Source organism: Lethenteron reissneri, chromosome 12 (genome assembly GCF_015708825.2).
Source record: "Lethenteron reissneri isolate LAM-NWPU_2019-01 chromosome 12, ASM1570882v1, whole genome shotgun sequence".
Lineage (NCBI taxonomy): Eukaryota > Metazoa > Chordata > Hyperoartia > Petromyzontiformes > Petromyzontidae > Lethenteron > Lethenteron reissneri.
Window position 1 is genome coordinate 11,124,757 of NC_083790.1, and position 16,015 is coordinate 11,140,771.

At 43.7% G+C, this 16,015-nt stretch overlaps 1 protein-coding gene across 3 annotated transcripts in view; it reads right to left on the bottom strand.

Moving 5' to 3' along the window:
• Window positions 1-231: 231 nt before the first annotated feature.
• The window catches only part of LOC133341896 (cyclin-dependent kinase-like 3), a 49,538-nt gene continuing 33,754 nt past the window's right edge, over window positions 232-16,015 (bottom strand). For 2 of the 3 annotated variants that reach the window (XM_061550709.1, XM_061550708.1), the window contains exons 7-15: window positions 13,750-13,838; window positions 12,741-12,885; window positions 10,861-11,355; window positions 9,106-9,249; window positions 7,738-7,865; window positions 5,202-5,292; window positions 4,293-4,440; window positions 2,776-2,879; window positions 232-1,813 (exon numbers count right to left, since the gene is read on the bottom strand). In XM_061550709.1, coding sequence (XP_061406693.1) covers window positions 1,781-1,813; window positions 2,776-2,879; window positions 4,293-4,440; window positions 5,202-5,292; window positions 7,738-7,865; window positions 9,106-9,249; window positions 10,861-11,355; window positions 12,741-12,885; window positions 13,750-13,838 — 1,377 coding nt within the window. In that variant the 3' untranslated portion in view covers window positions 232-1,780. The remainder of the gene's footprint in view (window positions 1,814-2,775; window positions 2,880-4,292; window positions 4,441-5,201; window positions 5,293-7,737; window positions 7,866-9,105; window positions 9,250-10,860; window positions 11,356-12,740; window positions 12,886-13,749; window positions 13,839-16,015) is intronic. The other variant, XM_061550706.1, reaches the window with a different exon arrangement.

Sequence of the window (16,015 nt, forward strand, 5' to 3'; positions counted from 1 at the left end):
AAGTACATCTTGATCAGTGTGGCAATCGTGAAAAATACCGTGTGGTGTTCATATAACTACAGGGGCCAAAGGTTAGCTAATTTAGCGGAGCAATAGGACTTTGTTAATATTAATTCGAATCCCGGCCCAGGTGTGACTCACCCCGGGATGTCGCTGTGGTCAATAAAAGAGCACGTGTGTGGGAATTGTACAGCATGTACTGATCCTTGCCATTGGAACGATGACTTTATAGTGGCCCAGGACCACCTTTGGAAATTCGTGCATTACCGATGGCTCCATTAATCATTAGAAAATGCCACTTGCAATGAGTAGAGGGCAGCCTGGCGTATGGATGTGGTGGGGTCATGTTTAACTGTTAATAAAGGACGCACATCGGCCATGTTTCACACGCGTGTAATCGAACCCTGTGGTTTTATTACATATAAAATGGGACATTCTGTGTGTTACTCAATCGGGTCACTCGATACAATTCGTAAGGCATGCAATCACGTGAAGAAATACAAATTATTTGGTGATGCTGAGTTGCCAGTGGTTCACAAGCACGCTTTTAAAACAAAACTCAATACATTCATAAATTACACGGCCCTTTAAACAACAAATAAAGGCAACGTTTCAGTCAATGGCTCTTCACAGCACATCATGTGAATGAAAACTATTAACTTCATTATATGCCCCGCGACTTGTGACTATGACCTTGTTTCTGGCTTGAGTGACACAGGATGTCCAACATCCATGTAACCGACAGCATATCCATGATTAGACAGAATCGAAGTGCCCATCTTAACCTTTTTCTTTCATCGTCTATTTAATAGTGAACAATTTACGATTACAGTGTTTGAGCATGTCTTTACATTCATAGACGCAACAAAACTGCTGAGCACCTGCTCAAAGTATACGTGGCAGCAGTACTGCCTTGTGATGAAGTTAGGGCTAACATCACACCTGATCAGAAGACATCAAAACAGGCATATATAATATGTTTAGGTAGGAGACAAGAATGGCAATGTGTTAATTTATTAGCTACGTGTCGATCTATAGTGCAGGAAGATTACACCACATTCCATGACATAACGAAGTCAAAGCACGAGGTGCAGAAACATCCTTTCTGGCAACTTTGTATCGAGGAACGCGACGCCAAACGAGAGACCACAGAAAAAAAACTTGCAGTGCCTGTTCAATCGAGCATTTTATCCGCAACCGCAAGATTTCACTCTTTTGTGGGTCGAATCAATTTGCCTGAAATTGATGCTCGCATGTAGGAGAGACGATGATTTTTGTTGTGGTAAAGTGGATTTTCTTGCAGTTATTAAGCGACCAGGTCAAGATCATCAACTCGCTACACTTGATAAACTGGTTTAATCTCAGAGGCCTGGGGTTTTAAACGTCTCAATATATTGCTGGCTGGGGGCTCTTGATACCAGCATTGAAGCAATTAAATCACCCAGACACTTCAACTATATATATAATGAGTTAAATTAATAATATTGTGCACTGTACCATTGAATTGCAAGCTATGAGGTGCTGAAAATCCCTCGTGAGAGTGCAATTCACTCCTGCCCCCTTCCTGTCATTACCGAAGATCTTTACCGATCTTGCGTGTTGGTGCAAAACTTAATAATTTATACATCATAACATACACAAGCACGGGTAGACAATGTACACTGTGTGTAAATGAAACCGTACAGACAAGTTACGTCATTGTTTAACTTTCTTGTGCCAGGTGCCCGCCGGTGAACTGATTTTCTCTGGGGGGGTTTGCGCCGGAGTCGGAGACCAAAGCTCACAGGCGGGGCAGGTTGGAGTCGGGGCTTTCCTGGGATGGCAAAGTCAAGGGTGGAATGTGAACGAGTGACTTGCGATGAGTTGTGCCGTGCAGGGCCATGAAAGCAAAGGGGAATATAATGCTCTAAAATCTGGGCACATGCAATTAGATCGTTACATATACATACTATCATTTGAAGAGGTGATGGCCAAATGAGATGGGATAGTGTGATAAAACATTTTCCAAGCAAGACCGAGGTGTATCTCAAATAGAGGCAATGGAATTTTATTTCTTAAATAAACTTACACGGGTAGTCTATCGTGAGCCAAGACACTAAATACAGGCACACCCAAACCTTTATCGCTCATGCTCAACACACTTTAGACGTTATAGATTCAAATCAAAACTTCTATATTTAACCAATACACATGACTTTAAACCATAACTACAACCCATAAATGCTCATTATAACCCCTAACTTCCCATATACGCTACTTTTAATCTGCAGGTCTCATCCACAATTCCAACAAACTAAAAAGGCCTTATACCTAAGTGCTAACCCCTAATTATTACCACTCGACCCTACCCCGAGCCCCTAATCATCATGATCAATACATGATGGTCAATACATGATGGCCAATCCACTGCTAAAGGCATCTCCAAGCTGCCGCCAACTCTCACGATCTTGCTGCCGCGATGTGATGATCCACCTCGAACCCACACGTGAACCGACTCACCGCTCCATCTCCTTTGATGAATGTGCTCTCGGGAACGTTTCTTTCCTTGGGCTGCCCACTCCACTATCAAATTCATCGTTCTAAAAGCACTCCGTCCTGCCCTCGTTCACCCCCGTTTCATCTTTTATTTCTGTCCACCTTCAATAGCTCTCCCAGTTACACATTCTGGCTGTTCTCCAGACGTGTCCCCCTCCGACAGATGTGTCCGATAGTTTGGTGAACTTGTTATACATGACCTGTTTTGCTCATCATGAGCGTGTATGCTATAAGTATTACCTGATGGCTCTGCTTGCCAGGGCTAATATCCGTGGCGGTGATGACAGGAATCTTGGAATCAAGTGAGCGCATGCCTGGCTCTCTCTTCAGCTGCTTTTGCTTCCCTGTATGTGAAGACAGTAGCTCAAGATTCTGGAGGATTTGTCATCATCACAAGCCTCACGAATCCATTTGTGTATCGAGCCTGCCAAAATACACCAACCCGCTCACAAAACACTGTTACGTTGGTTTGGTTTCAACATCCGCTGCAAGGCATTCATCAAATGTATTTCATTTAATCACGTGAGAGCCCCTTGAGATACAGGTGTAACCAGGGAGTCAGACTCTGGAAATAAAAGTTATGCAAGGAGTTATTAACTAACTACTCACAGTTTATATTTAGATACGTGCATGACTTTAACCATGATGCCAGCATACAACTCTTGTCAATTCAATCAAAGTGGTCTACGACCTACACCGTATGGTGCACTTTGGGGCCGTCCATAAATGACGTCACGCACCTAGGGGGGGGGGGTCAGACATTTATGACGTCATATTTGAGGGGGGGGGGTCTTTTTGTGACGCCGTGTGACGAAGGGGGGGGGGTCAAAAATCGTCCAAAGTCGCGTGACGTCATTTATGGACGGCCCCTTTGGTAACTCCCTGTAACATTAGTGGCAGGTGTAGATGCGGCACTGTGGATTCTACGCATCCTCGTGAGCACGCTGACCACTGAAGCTAGCGAGCTGAGGCACACGTTCGCCCGTTCATTGGAATGCTGCCTTGGTGGATTGACGCAGACATCACATCCTTAGAACGTAGAAGTGATTATGGTTTATGTGAACCACATGTCATGATTTCAGGAAAGCCATACTATAAGTTATCGCGATTCTGCTACTTTAACTTAATACTTGCCTTATGGATTCACGTGCAGCAATTAGTATCATAATGCCAAATGCTGCAATGGTTATTAATGGGCTTACATACTCTTAGGTTTTTTCGGTAAAGTCACGTAGGTAAAAAATAAAAATTAAATTAAAATTAATAAAAGTACTGTTATACTGTTATGTAGACTAGCCGTAGCTTCAGCCGCACCAACCTTATAATAATAAAAAAAATTCCTATCCAGGGGCCTACCCTGGCTCCTCCCCCCTCAATCAGTATATATACAAGGTCGGGTCTCTTGGAATTTCTCATTTACTTGATACAGCAAGCGTACTGTGACGGTTCCACCTGTGTTGCCTCCGAAACGTCGTGATTTTTATTTTACTTTTATTAATTTTATTTTTATTTTCTACCTACGTGACTTTACCAAAAAAACCTAAGAGTATGAATCCTTGCAGTCACGAAAGCTTCAAATCTAGTATTAATGGGCTGCTTATAAATTATCTCAGAAGAATCATCATAACCTTTGAGCAAACCACCCAGAATGTGCCAAGACTCGTTAGATCTTGAAATATAGGCAGTGTTTGAGCGATGAGAGGGCAAAAACCCAGCCACTTCTCAGCTTGTTCCGTACGGGACTGTGCGACCATTACCCGGGTCAACGGGGCGAGGATCGAGGCTGGGCGCCGGCAGGCTGAGCTCGGGGAGGTGCAGTTCCCTCCGCTCGGCACGCACGCCATCCTTCCGCTTGCGCAGGTTGGTCATGTGATCGAACTGCGCCGTCTTCTCCTGCAAGCTGATCTGCACACATCGGCAAGCGCGAGCGACGCGTTACTCATTCTTGCTGTTGGGAGACCGTTCCATGAGCACTCGAAGGGTTAAAAGTTCAAACCTTGGTCGGGGGTCAATTGGGCTCATCATTTCTGTGACGTCATTAACATGAGAACCACTTTGTAGGACGTCAGCCGTGGTTATCCCATGGATGGACTGGCCCACACCATAATGATGTGGCAATGACACCACTTCAGGGTCACTAATTAGCCCATTACCGTTCCGAGGATGGGTCCCGGTCACCACTGAATATCGGATTGTGTAAGCGGTTCAGCGTTAACTTTATTTAGAGAGGCATAGCGCCACTGTTTTTAAAGACATTGTTACTCACCGCAGAGAACCGTAGCGACACGACCGCACTCTATGATAGCTGGCACCAAACTGTGCCACACGCCTTCCTGCGTCGCCTTGTGGGAGCCTCGTTACCGATAAAGTTATTTTATTTTAGTTTTTCTTCTGGTTCCGTTCCTATGAACTACGTGTATGGAATAAAAACTGATGACGTGCACATACATCATCCAAATGGGAAATGGTTAAGATTAGTACTTGCCTTAATACTCATTTGAGCAAGAAGACACTTTAAATATTTATTTTGGTAAATATATAAGTATTTGTTTTGGTAATTAATGAGAATACTGTTACTTAGTACGTATAATTTGATGGATTTTTCTGATTGGATTTGTTAAGATTATGATAACGAATCCATAAACCGAAGTGAAGGCTTCACAGACCTGGCCCAGCGCACACTGGCGGGGGGCGAGGAGGGCAGCCTGCGGTGGCTTCTTGAAGGCATTGCTCGTTTTTCTTAATCGTTCAGATGTCCTGATGAAAGAGGAACACATTTGCTTTAACCGTATTCACGAAGGTTACTTATTGAATATTTGTGTCGCTCATACCCATGCGCTTATAGAAGTACTAAACGAAACTAATATTTGTATTTTACCAGCTATGGCCCACTGAGCTATGTAGCTCTTATTCAGAAGCGACCTGGCCACAAATGATAGCTCGACGAAAGAGCTTAGAATGTGGAAATGTATAACAGCCAAATGTTTATAAATGTGGAGACAAACATAGGACCCGGAGAAAATGCACGTGGCCACGGGGAGAACATGCAAATGTACAGGTGTCATGGTCAGGATCGAACACACGACCTCCTGTATACAAGGCGAGGTAGTTAATAACAACTCGACACTGTGGCGCCCCATTGGGTATGCATAAAGGTGCATTTGCTTATTTCTAATTTATTTTAAAAATGGCAATGTTTTACATATTTTGGGTGATTAATACTGCTCATGAAAAGCACATTGCTACAATAGTGCCCATGGTGACGTAAGGTTATAGAATAAGCGGCTGAGAATCCTGTTGTAACAAAAGGCCTACATCTAATTAATCCAACAGCAACAATGACTTCATCTACGTTTGCAAGAGTAGGCCATTGTGCGCAGGCAAATTCGAAAAGTACGCACAAACCACTCAATTGGGATTATACACAGCAATTATGGCCCTCTACTGGCAAACTCATGCACCAGGTCACTCAAATGAGACTAGCCTGGTCTCTTGAGTTCCCTTGTGGTTAAACAGAATACACTTGCACGTTTAAACTATAAGCATAAAACTAAAACTTAATTTAGGACCTGTACAACTGAAATGCTCAATCGAGATCATTTACATGTTGGACATGGAACTTAATTTAGTATTATAGAAGTAAATTAATACAATTAATCCTGTACATCTGGAACGACAGGTTCCGTGAAACCATAGCTCCCAATGGAGATAGCTCACTCTTTGCTCTTGGGGCCTTAGAAGTAAATAGATCTAAAACACCTTGAATCAAATTGAGCTGTAGAATATAATCAACTCAACTCACCCATTTTCTTGGTTCTTTCAGTAAAGTTACGTAGAAGGGAAATAATACAAATAAAACAATAAAATTCTCACGACGTTTCGATTGCAACACAAGCAATCATCATCAGGTGTAAAAGCTACAACAAGACAATTTTTATTGAGAATTGTATTGTTTTATTTTTATTATTTTATTATTTCCCTTCTACGTGACGTTACCGAAAGAACCAATAATATGAATCCCTGCAGTCACGAAAGCTTTAAATCGAATACAACTTACCCAGTGAGCTGAGAATATAGAACCCAATGGACACATTTTGTGGTGCATCTGATGCCACAGAATTCAATGAAGATACAACTCTCTCTTTCCCACTCGAGTTTTCTGCCTAAGGCTAAGGTCTTGGTCGAGTCCAATCCGTCGTCTTGAACCTCGTACTTTCCTCTTCGTTGTGGCATACTTATTTCGCTAATCGAGCAGCAACTTCCTTCTTCAACCTCCTGCCCTTTCCCCCCAAACATAATTTATTCTAGAGCATCCTTTCAGCAAGCCTTTCCCTCTGACAAGATGCACACTCGAGATTTGTTTTGCCCATCTTGACACCTCTCCTTCCGAACCTGCTCAAGCACTTCCTCCCTTACGCACAGTTCCTTTGTCAGCCTACTTCTGGATAAAGGCTTCCCCTCAATGATACAAAAACTGTAACCAAACAGACATACACAACTCAGTGGAACGTGATCCACGGGTAGATGGCAAAATATTTTTGAGTAAATCTCGGGAAAAATCAGAAGGCGAACATAATCGCAACAATTTTCGTTAAAGCTGATGGCAAGTAAAATCAACGGATACATAAAAAAGTAGAAAACCTACCAATAGATGGCGCTAGTACTTTTTCTCTGGAGTAGAATACAACAAGGCCGTAGCCATGGAGTCAACATTGGGGGGGACCAAATCTTCCAGGGGTCTGGGGGTCCCAACCCAAATGTTTTTGAAAATTTTAAACTAATTTCCTGCCGTAAATATTACAAAATGCACTAACACATAGAATAGACTTTTATTTATTTATTACAATAATGTTGAATATTACATTGCTCTGTTTTTTCTTTTTTACCTTTTCTTGTTTCATTGTATGTACTGGCAAAGATTATGGATTAATAAAGTACAACCATAACCACAATCATAAAAACATAAATCTATTTTATAGCAATATATTGGGGGGGGGGGGGGCATTTTGTGTGTGTCCCGCCAATATATATTATAATTACGGCCTTGAAATACAAGGTTAAATCAAGAAAATAATTGGTCATACCTTTCTGGTGGACCGCAAAGCCCATTGAGGTCCACCAGAATGGCCCACAGCGCTTTGGTGTATTGTCCACCGCTGACCTAAAGCAACCACAGCCTGTGGTTGTGATGGAGGGCGGCACCTGAATGCGGACGCCCCCGTTGTGACGTCGGTGGCGGTGGTCATGCCAAGCCGAGCTAGCACGAGGCTCGTGTGCCGAGACATCGCGTCCGGCCTCGCTCCGCCGGTCTCCCCACCATCGCGCTCCCGCTGTGTGTCAGGAAGCAACAACAACATCGGCCAGAGTCCCACGGTGCCGCAGTGCAAGGCCTCCGTCGGTGTGCACTGAGTGTTGTGAGCATTGCGTTGTGATCCTGGCGGTCCGAGTGAAAATCACAGGTCATGCGCTTCGGTCGGCAAGTGGTACCTGAACATGACCGGCACCTGCCCTTGGTTCAGTTTAAAACGGGACGTGGGCGTTAACACTGGGGGATACAAAGGCAGCCACATTTGATGCCACCTACACCACCCCTCACGGAATGATTTAGCAACCTTAATGGGTAATTGTTCACTACAATTCGGGGCCGTCCATAAATGACGTCACGGGATTTTGGACGATTTTTGACCCCCCCCCCCTCGTCACACGGCTTCACAAAAAGTCAGACCCCCCCCCCCCTCAAATATGACGTCACAAAGCTCTGCCACCCCCCCCCCCCCCCCAAAATAAAACATGCTTCAAATCGCTTTAAACTATTGTCATTGTAGTGCGTATTTAATGTGGCGCTGCACTCTGATGTTGTAGCACAAGACATTTATTCAAAAGTCTATTTATTTAAAGTTGCACATTTTGATGTGATGTCACATTTCTCAACCCCCCCCCCCCCTTGTCACACATCGTCACAAATATCTGACCCCCCCCCCCCCCTAGGTGCGTGACGTCATTTATGGACGGCCCTTTACCCCAACAACCAACATAGAAAAATGTGGAATCTTTGTATTTTCATCGACAGTACAGTAAGAGCAGCTAATAAGAGGGGGGCACAGCACACGAGAGGGTAGTGAGGCGAGTAACACGCACGCACACAACTGCAGTTTTATTGCAAGCAATGATGTTCATGACCATACCGTGACAGGTTCTCACTTGAGGCACAATCAACCTAGGGGGGCCCCAGGCTAGGTTCAGAAACTGATTAGCTGCTGGTGTTCAGCTTACATACCTATATAGAAATATGGGAATCATTGATAACAACAAATATTACATATATTTTAAACTATTTAATGGAAAATGTCATCATCACCATTATTGTTGTTCTTTATGATCTCAATCTCTCACCAAAGGTCCCATAATACAGATAAACCACATTTTCATTGACATAGCATTGCAAGACCAAAGAGAATATCGTGCATGTAGAAAAAATAATGGGTTAAAAGCTCCTGGAGGCAAACGTCTAATTCTATCGCAATGGAAGTTGGTCTATGTAGTGGGTTTAGCCACAAGCCAGTAACATACCTTGGAGGTGTCTTCTTCTGCTTTGCCGGTGTCTGGACTGTCCTGGCACACGGCTGGAGGATGGCTTAGCGCAGGGCTCCCATTCCCAGTCACCAAAGAGATGCCAACTTCCTTACTCATCTCCTCCACTGCTGTAACCTGGCTCTGGCATTCATTTAAAGAGGAAGTGAGCATCATGACAGTGACTATTCAAGTATTTCTGGTGTATATTTAGTCTTACTACTCTTAGACGTTATGATTCATCTCTTAAGTTTGACTAGAGTCCTGAACCATTCGACATAATCCGAATAACCATACCTACTATAATCATTCTAGATTTGAAGTTTTCGTGACTGCAAGGATCCATACTCTTTGGTTCTTTCGGTAAAGTCACGTAGGTGAAAAAAATATATATAAATAACTCACGACGTTTCGATTGCAACACAAGCAATCATCATCAGGTGACTACTATAATCACCCAGGAATGTCTGTCCTTAACGCTCGTGACGTCACTTGACATCGACCAGCCCCCCTCATTAATATTATTGAGCAGGTGACGTCCTCCACATAGACAACCCCCCCTATTATAATTACCGACTATAATGAGCCAAGAATGTCTGTGTGCAACGCTCGTGACGTCACTCCACGTCGACCAGCCCCCTCATTAATAATCATGAGCAGGTGATGTCACTCAATATGGAGTACTCCACCCCCCTCACTAATAATAATGCGCAAGTGACGTCACTCAACAACGAACAGCCCCCCTCATTAATAATAATGAGCAGGTGACGTCCTCCAAATAGACACCCCCCCCCCCCATTCATAATAATTAGCGGCTGACGTCACTCCACATGGGGGGGGGGAGCGAGGCGCCTCCTCCCCCCTCCTCGGCGTCAACTTACAACCCTCACTACAAAGGCAGAACCCTCACGTCACGCGATCTCCGTAACGCTACTGAGACATCAGAGTAAAAAGGACGTCATGATGAACAAGGGATTATAACCTTGAAATGAAATAAGTCTGTGTCACCGCGCCCTTACAAATTGCACACGAATGGATGCAATGACGATCACGTCGCGGTCTGCTTTTCGCTTGCAAGTTTCAGATTTACTGCAACACACCCGTCCTTGGACGGGCAAAAGGCAAGTTAATTATGTTTAGATTTAGCTTGGGTAACTCCTGGCAACCTTTCATTTCAACCTAGAATGGTTTAAACAAACCTGTCATGAAGATATTTTATCTTCTCTCAAATGTAAAAAAATTAAATAAGCAATGCTCATTTATCTGGTCATATGAAATGGAATACATATGGTCATGCATCATAATTTGTAATGAAGACAAATATACAATTGCATTAAATACAGGAAAGTAACTCACAATAATCATAATTCATTTACCAACACTGTAAATGATAAGAGTTGTAAGGGGGTTCTTTGGTCTGTGCTTATATACCAAAGCATTTGCTTGAGTTACACTTTGTGGTTATAAACATACACATTTTCGTCAATTCACTATAGTTGCCAACGACCAAATTATGGATTTTAGCCAGAATATACCATAATGGTTAATCTGAAAAAACCCGTTACAGCACAGGGTCTTTGAGGTTTCCGTTACAGTACTTTCATAAATAACCACATGCAATAACCAAACATCTACAGTCGAAATGAAGCCACCTTCTCCATGCGAATTGGCTTCGTGGTAACCCCGCCATCCACTAGAGGCCATTCCAAACCAAACAACTCAGTGTGTGCACGTGCGTGCAAGTGTTAACAACACCTGACTCTGTTCCGTGTCTTTGCTTAGCAGCACTTGCTTGTTCATCATCGTTTCCCTGCTCTGCGATGTGTCCCTGTTGTGCGTCCCTTCCCTGCCCTGTTGCGCCAGCCTCGTGGGGGCGAGGGCCGGCTTGCTCGCCGCCGCGTGCCCACCACTCTGCCTGCTGCCGCCAACACCCTCCTTGCCCTCCTGCCTTCCCGGTTTCTTGCCCGCGTTGGCCCGCGCTGCCGTCACCACAGCCGCCGCCGATTCTGTCACGAGCGTGGCTCCTTTGCTGGTGCCGTCACTGCCGTGGTCTGGGGAGGGCGGTCGAGGAGTCGTGCCGTAGAACTGCACGGGTGGCAGAACGGGCAGCAGCGGCGGTGGTTTACTGTTTGCTGCTGGACTGCAGCTGCTCTCAGAGCCAAACTTGGGCAGCTTCGCTTTGCTGTCGATAGCCGGATCCCTCTTCTCCGCCAGGCCCTCCTTTATATCTTTGCTACTCCGCTCCAGGTCCTGGAGACAGAAACCCGTGTCAAAATGAGACACAACCCAAGAAAACAAGCAGTTATTTTGTAGATAAATATCAAATGGTCAGACGTGATTTTTTAGTCAGTTTTGTCAGTAAGAAAAAATGTATTATCTTGCATGGAAGCATGACGATAAAGCACACTATTATAGCAACCTCGAATTATATAAATGGCCTGTTTTTTTAATTAATAATCAGCATCAGGTAATCATTTATGACCAGCATCCTGTACAGCAGAGTTATTTCCAAAATGTTGTCCATGTGAGCTCTCCATCAAAGGGCCATTCAGATGAAATTGTGAGGGTGGTTAATGGGGAAGCAAAGTTCATCTTGAGGAATAATAATGTCCTTTGAAGTTATCAGGCACGTGCGTGGTTTGGCATTGTCATGCTGTAAGAGGACTTCCATCTGAAGATCTGGAATCATTTGCTCAATCATCATCGGTCATGATCATTCCACTGTTGGATGAAGGCATCTCATTTACAATGTGTGTGAAATGGCATATTAAAAGAAGACGCACTTTTAGAGAGAGATAAAAATAAAGATGCATAGCTATTGTTGTCTGTTCATGTCTCCTGGTGTTGGGATCCCATATTCCCACGTGGAGAAAATAACCCTGAGGAACTCATGAAATGATCAAAATGCCAAATCATGTAATTGAACGACCCCAGAAGATAACACCTGAAAACGATTTATAGTAACTAAAATGTACATATTTTTCCCAACATAAAACACTACTCATTAATATTTTTGTAAAGAGAGTTTCCTTACATATCGATCATCTGACATACCATAAACTGTACACGTCAGCCCTCGAAGATGAGCCTCTGAAAATTAAGTGCAAGGTGGGAGACCATGAAACTCACCACACTTGAGAAACTGGCTAAATCACAAGTGGCTGCATGGATTTGCGCCCTGCCTCTCATCAGCGCTGGCTAAAGTGGCAAAACAGGTGTCACCCATCGGTAAGCGTCGCAACGCTGCATTGCACCACACCACGAATCGTGATCCAGCATCAGGGACCCTTGTATCGCCCCAACCAATTCGCAGAGCTTCAAACACCTTGGCTGGGTTAGTCTGGATTTGAAGTTTAATTCTGAAGTTCAAATCTAGAATGAACCACCTCTACGGGGAGGGATTCCACTTATCTGTTAGAGCTTTTAATAGACAACGGGACAAGAAATCACAGCTAATCGAGTCGCTAACTTTCCTCATACAGTAATTTTTTGTTTCTTACTGTGGTTGTCCCACCTGATGACGGAAGCTTCTGTTGCTTCCGAAACGTCGTCATTTAATTCGATTATTTCTATTTTTATTCTTATTAATTTTTTCACCTACGTGACTTTACCGAAAGAACCAAAGAGTATGGAACCTTGGCTGGGCTCTGGATGGCGGTGACAGGCACAGCAGATGGTTCCTTTGAGCAGTCCTCGTCTTCGATAGCCACGTCCATGTTAGCGGCCGGCATGCTCTCTGCCCTGTCCTTCTGTGTGGATTCAAGCAGCTCCAGCAGAAACCTGCCAGGAGACATGAATAAACAACATTGCTGTCTGCGCTGGGCTCTATTGAGTGATAGGGCCCAGATTGTGGTCCATTACAGAGTTCTAGGTGTTGAGAGAATCTTAGATATGGATGTTGAACTTATTTTGCACCGTACGTAGCCAACCGTGCTATTCGGAGGTGCGGGGGGAAGGACAACGAACTAAACACACGCAAAAAACTAAACACAACAAAACACTTGCTACATTTAGGACAGACATAATGTAACTCACACTGCCACGAATTTAGAAGAAAGGGGAGACCAAATATCTGGCACATGAATAATTAATTCATTAGCATCCTTTATTATACCAGCTGACAACTCATTAAGATAAATTATTTACGTTTACTTTATTATGCATCGGGGAAGTTATATTCATTTTCTAATTTATTTAGAGTACAAAGTATGGGTTAAGAATAATGTTCTTATCGAAACTCCCATTGGTCAGAAAGAACATTAACTTGTTTATCAAACTTCAAGGCTGTCGCCCTTGCTCTGTTTATAAAGGACCTTCAGCTTGCAGAGATGGCTGTTCTATATAACCAGTGGCAGGAGGCTATACTGCACTTATTATTCTTAATATGGGTAGAATTGTATAAACATATACACATCCACTGTGGATAGAGTGTTTAACTCACTATCAAGAGGCTGTTAACCCCAATCCTGTTCAGTTGTCAACTCCATCCATTATTCCTCTGGTGATGGAATTTTCATCACTACCTCAGGGCAATCCGTGAAGGTCATCACTGCCCTATGTTTGTTTTAATGGAAGTAAACTTACTTCGATTTGACAACCCGGTGAGTGGTGAAAGGGTGCATAGTACGGTTTGAGAAACCTCACTTGTCGGCAAAACCATCCGCAGTGAAGTAGTCATGCTGAAGGAGCCTAGAGCAAGGAGGTCTTGTATCGGCATCCATGTAGAGGCATTGCTGCAAGGAGACACGTACGCAAACGACAAAGATCCCCCGTATAGCCTTAACAAGACTGTTGGGGCAGGTGCTGTTAGCGATGTTTACACATTAGACCAGGTATTCATTTGAGGCTGAGTCGACCTAGGGTAGGCCCAGCACCGGTTCAGATAATCGTCAGTGCCGTTGGCCGTGAGCGGGAATGGAAGGCACGTAACCATCCACTCTCACACACGCACTGTTTTCGATCCGGAGAAGAAGAGGCTGGTGTAGGGTTCCTTTTTAAATCCTTTATATTAAGTTCGCTTGCTTGCTTGCGTGCTTGCTTGCTTGCTTACGACCGTGCAAATCTTTCGGTCGTTTTTTAACCAACTTCCCGTGATCCAATCGAGCTGACATTTTGTACACAGACTCGTTGTGCGAGACAATTAATGTTAGTGAACATTTTTTCCCAAAATTTTACACTGTTTAGGGAAAACAAATTAAATATTTAATTACCAATTGCTTAATACTGGCAGACAATCATCTGACCCATAGGTGGCAGCCATCTCAAGCCAGAGGACGAGAGGACTCTAGCCGCCACGCATATAAAGGATTTAGAGTGAAAAACTTTGTTTTTACGGGTTATACTTATTAATTGTAAGATTTCCAACTCTCTAATAAGGACCCTCGTCACAGAGGCCTTAAGCTGACACCATCCATCTCTCCGCTACCCCGAACTGCCTGCTTCGATGGGATATATAAAAGCCACCTAATTGACGTCAGGATCGGCTGTCCGTCACCTCCAACTCAGAAAGGTGAATAATGATGCAACACTTTTTCAGGGATTGGTTCCCTTGTCAAGACCCCCTTTTGGGCCGACCTCTGTGAGTCTGCCTCCACCGCTGTACCTGTAATCACGATCGCAAAGCAACACTGCTGAAAGTGATCAGATTATTAAAACAATCAAAATACCATATATCTCAGGAGTAACCGACAAATTAGCCATTTTTTTGCAAAAGCCAAACATTAAAGTAAGATTTGGTACAGTACACAAAATTAAAAAAACTAGTATCTTGTACAGCAGCAAGAACTGTGGTCATTTGGAACTCACCACCATTGGTACAATCCTGCCAAACCATGACCTGCGCTGCGGCAGGGAAAGAACATTGTGTGGTTTAACCATAACTCCATCGAAGGAGACCCCATAATTCTCGCAGAGACGGTTTTGACAAGAATGTTTGGAGTGGCCCATTGGAGAGGAAAATGATAGGAGACTGACTTGGTCATGAGCACTGACTGCCCGTGTGTGTGTAGACTATTTGCCCTCAGCGCAACTGAGGGCAAATATTAGCCACCCTTCTCCCCAAATCCTAAAAGTGTAACAGAGGAGAAAAGCTATGCCAGCACTGTACCTGGCCATGCCTCGACTCAAGACTACATCAGCAAATAACTAGTGTGTACAATGTACAGCTGCAGCAAAAAATGTAATGTGAAATGTTGAAGAAGTATTTTAATATTGGCTAATGCTAGATATTTCATATCGAGACCAGAGGAGTGTTCTGAGAATGACTGCATGTGCTGTGATCACAAGATAATTGACATGCCAGTTTACATGCAGAGATGGGTAGTACCTAATTATATAATTCAATATGTATCATCATGCCGTTTGAAAATGGTATCCAAATTCATCGGTAATTTGTATCTAAATAACACGGGCACAGATAGTTTGTAACTACAGTAATTACATTTCCTGCAGTAATTTCTCAAATGAATGTATCATCCATTAGAGGTTTATTTTTTGGGGTTAGATCGCGTAAATATATAAATGTGTCGTTAAAACCCACCACCACCCGACAAGCCAACTATAGTAAGAGTTGTCACGTAAACAGAACATGCCAATTCGTCACTAGTACAGCCAAGCCACAACATTTACAATCTGAGTAAGACGTTTCGCCAGTAATTACAACGAGCTTCATCAGGCGACAGCCACATGGGATTGCCATCAGATTTGCGGGTCCGGAGCACACCATTGACAGCTGTGGGGGAGGAGGGGGGTATTGGGTGGGTGGGGAGAAGACGATAAACAACTCCATGTCCTGCTCGCAAACACCACTAAAATGTCTCTAATCATTTCAAAATGATCAATTATGTTATGTTCATTCGTCCAATTCTCAATCCGCTTGTCCAGGTGAGGGTCGCGGTGGAGGCGTGTTGAG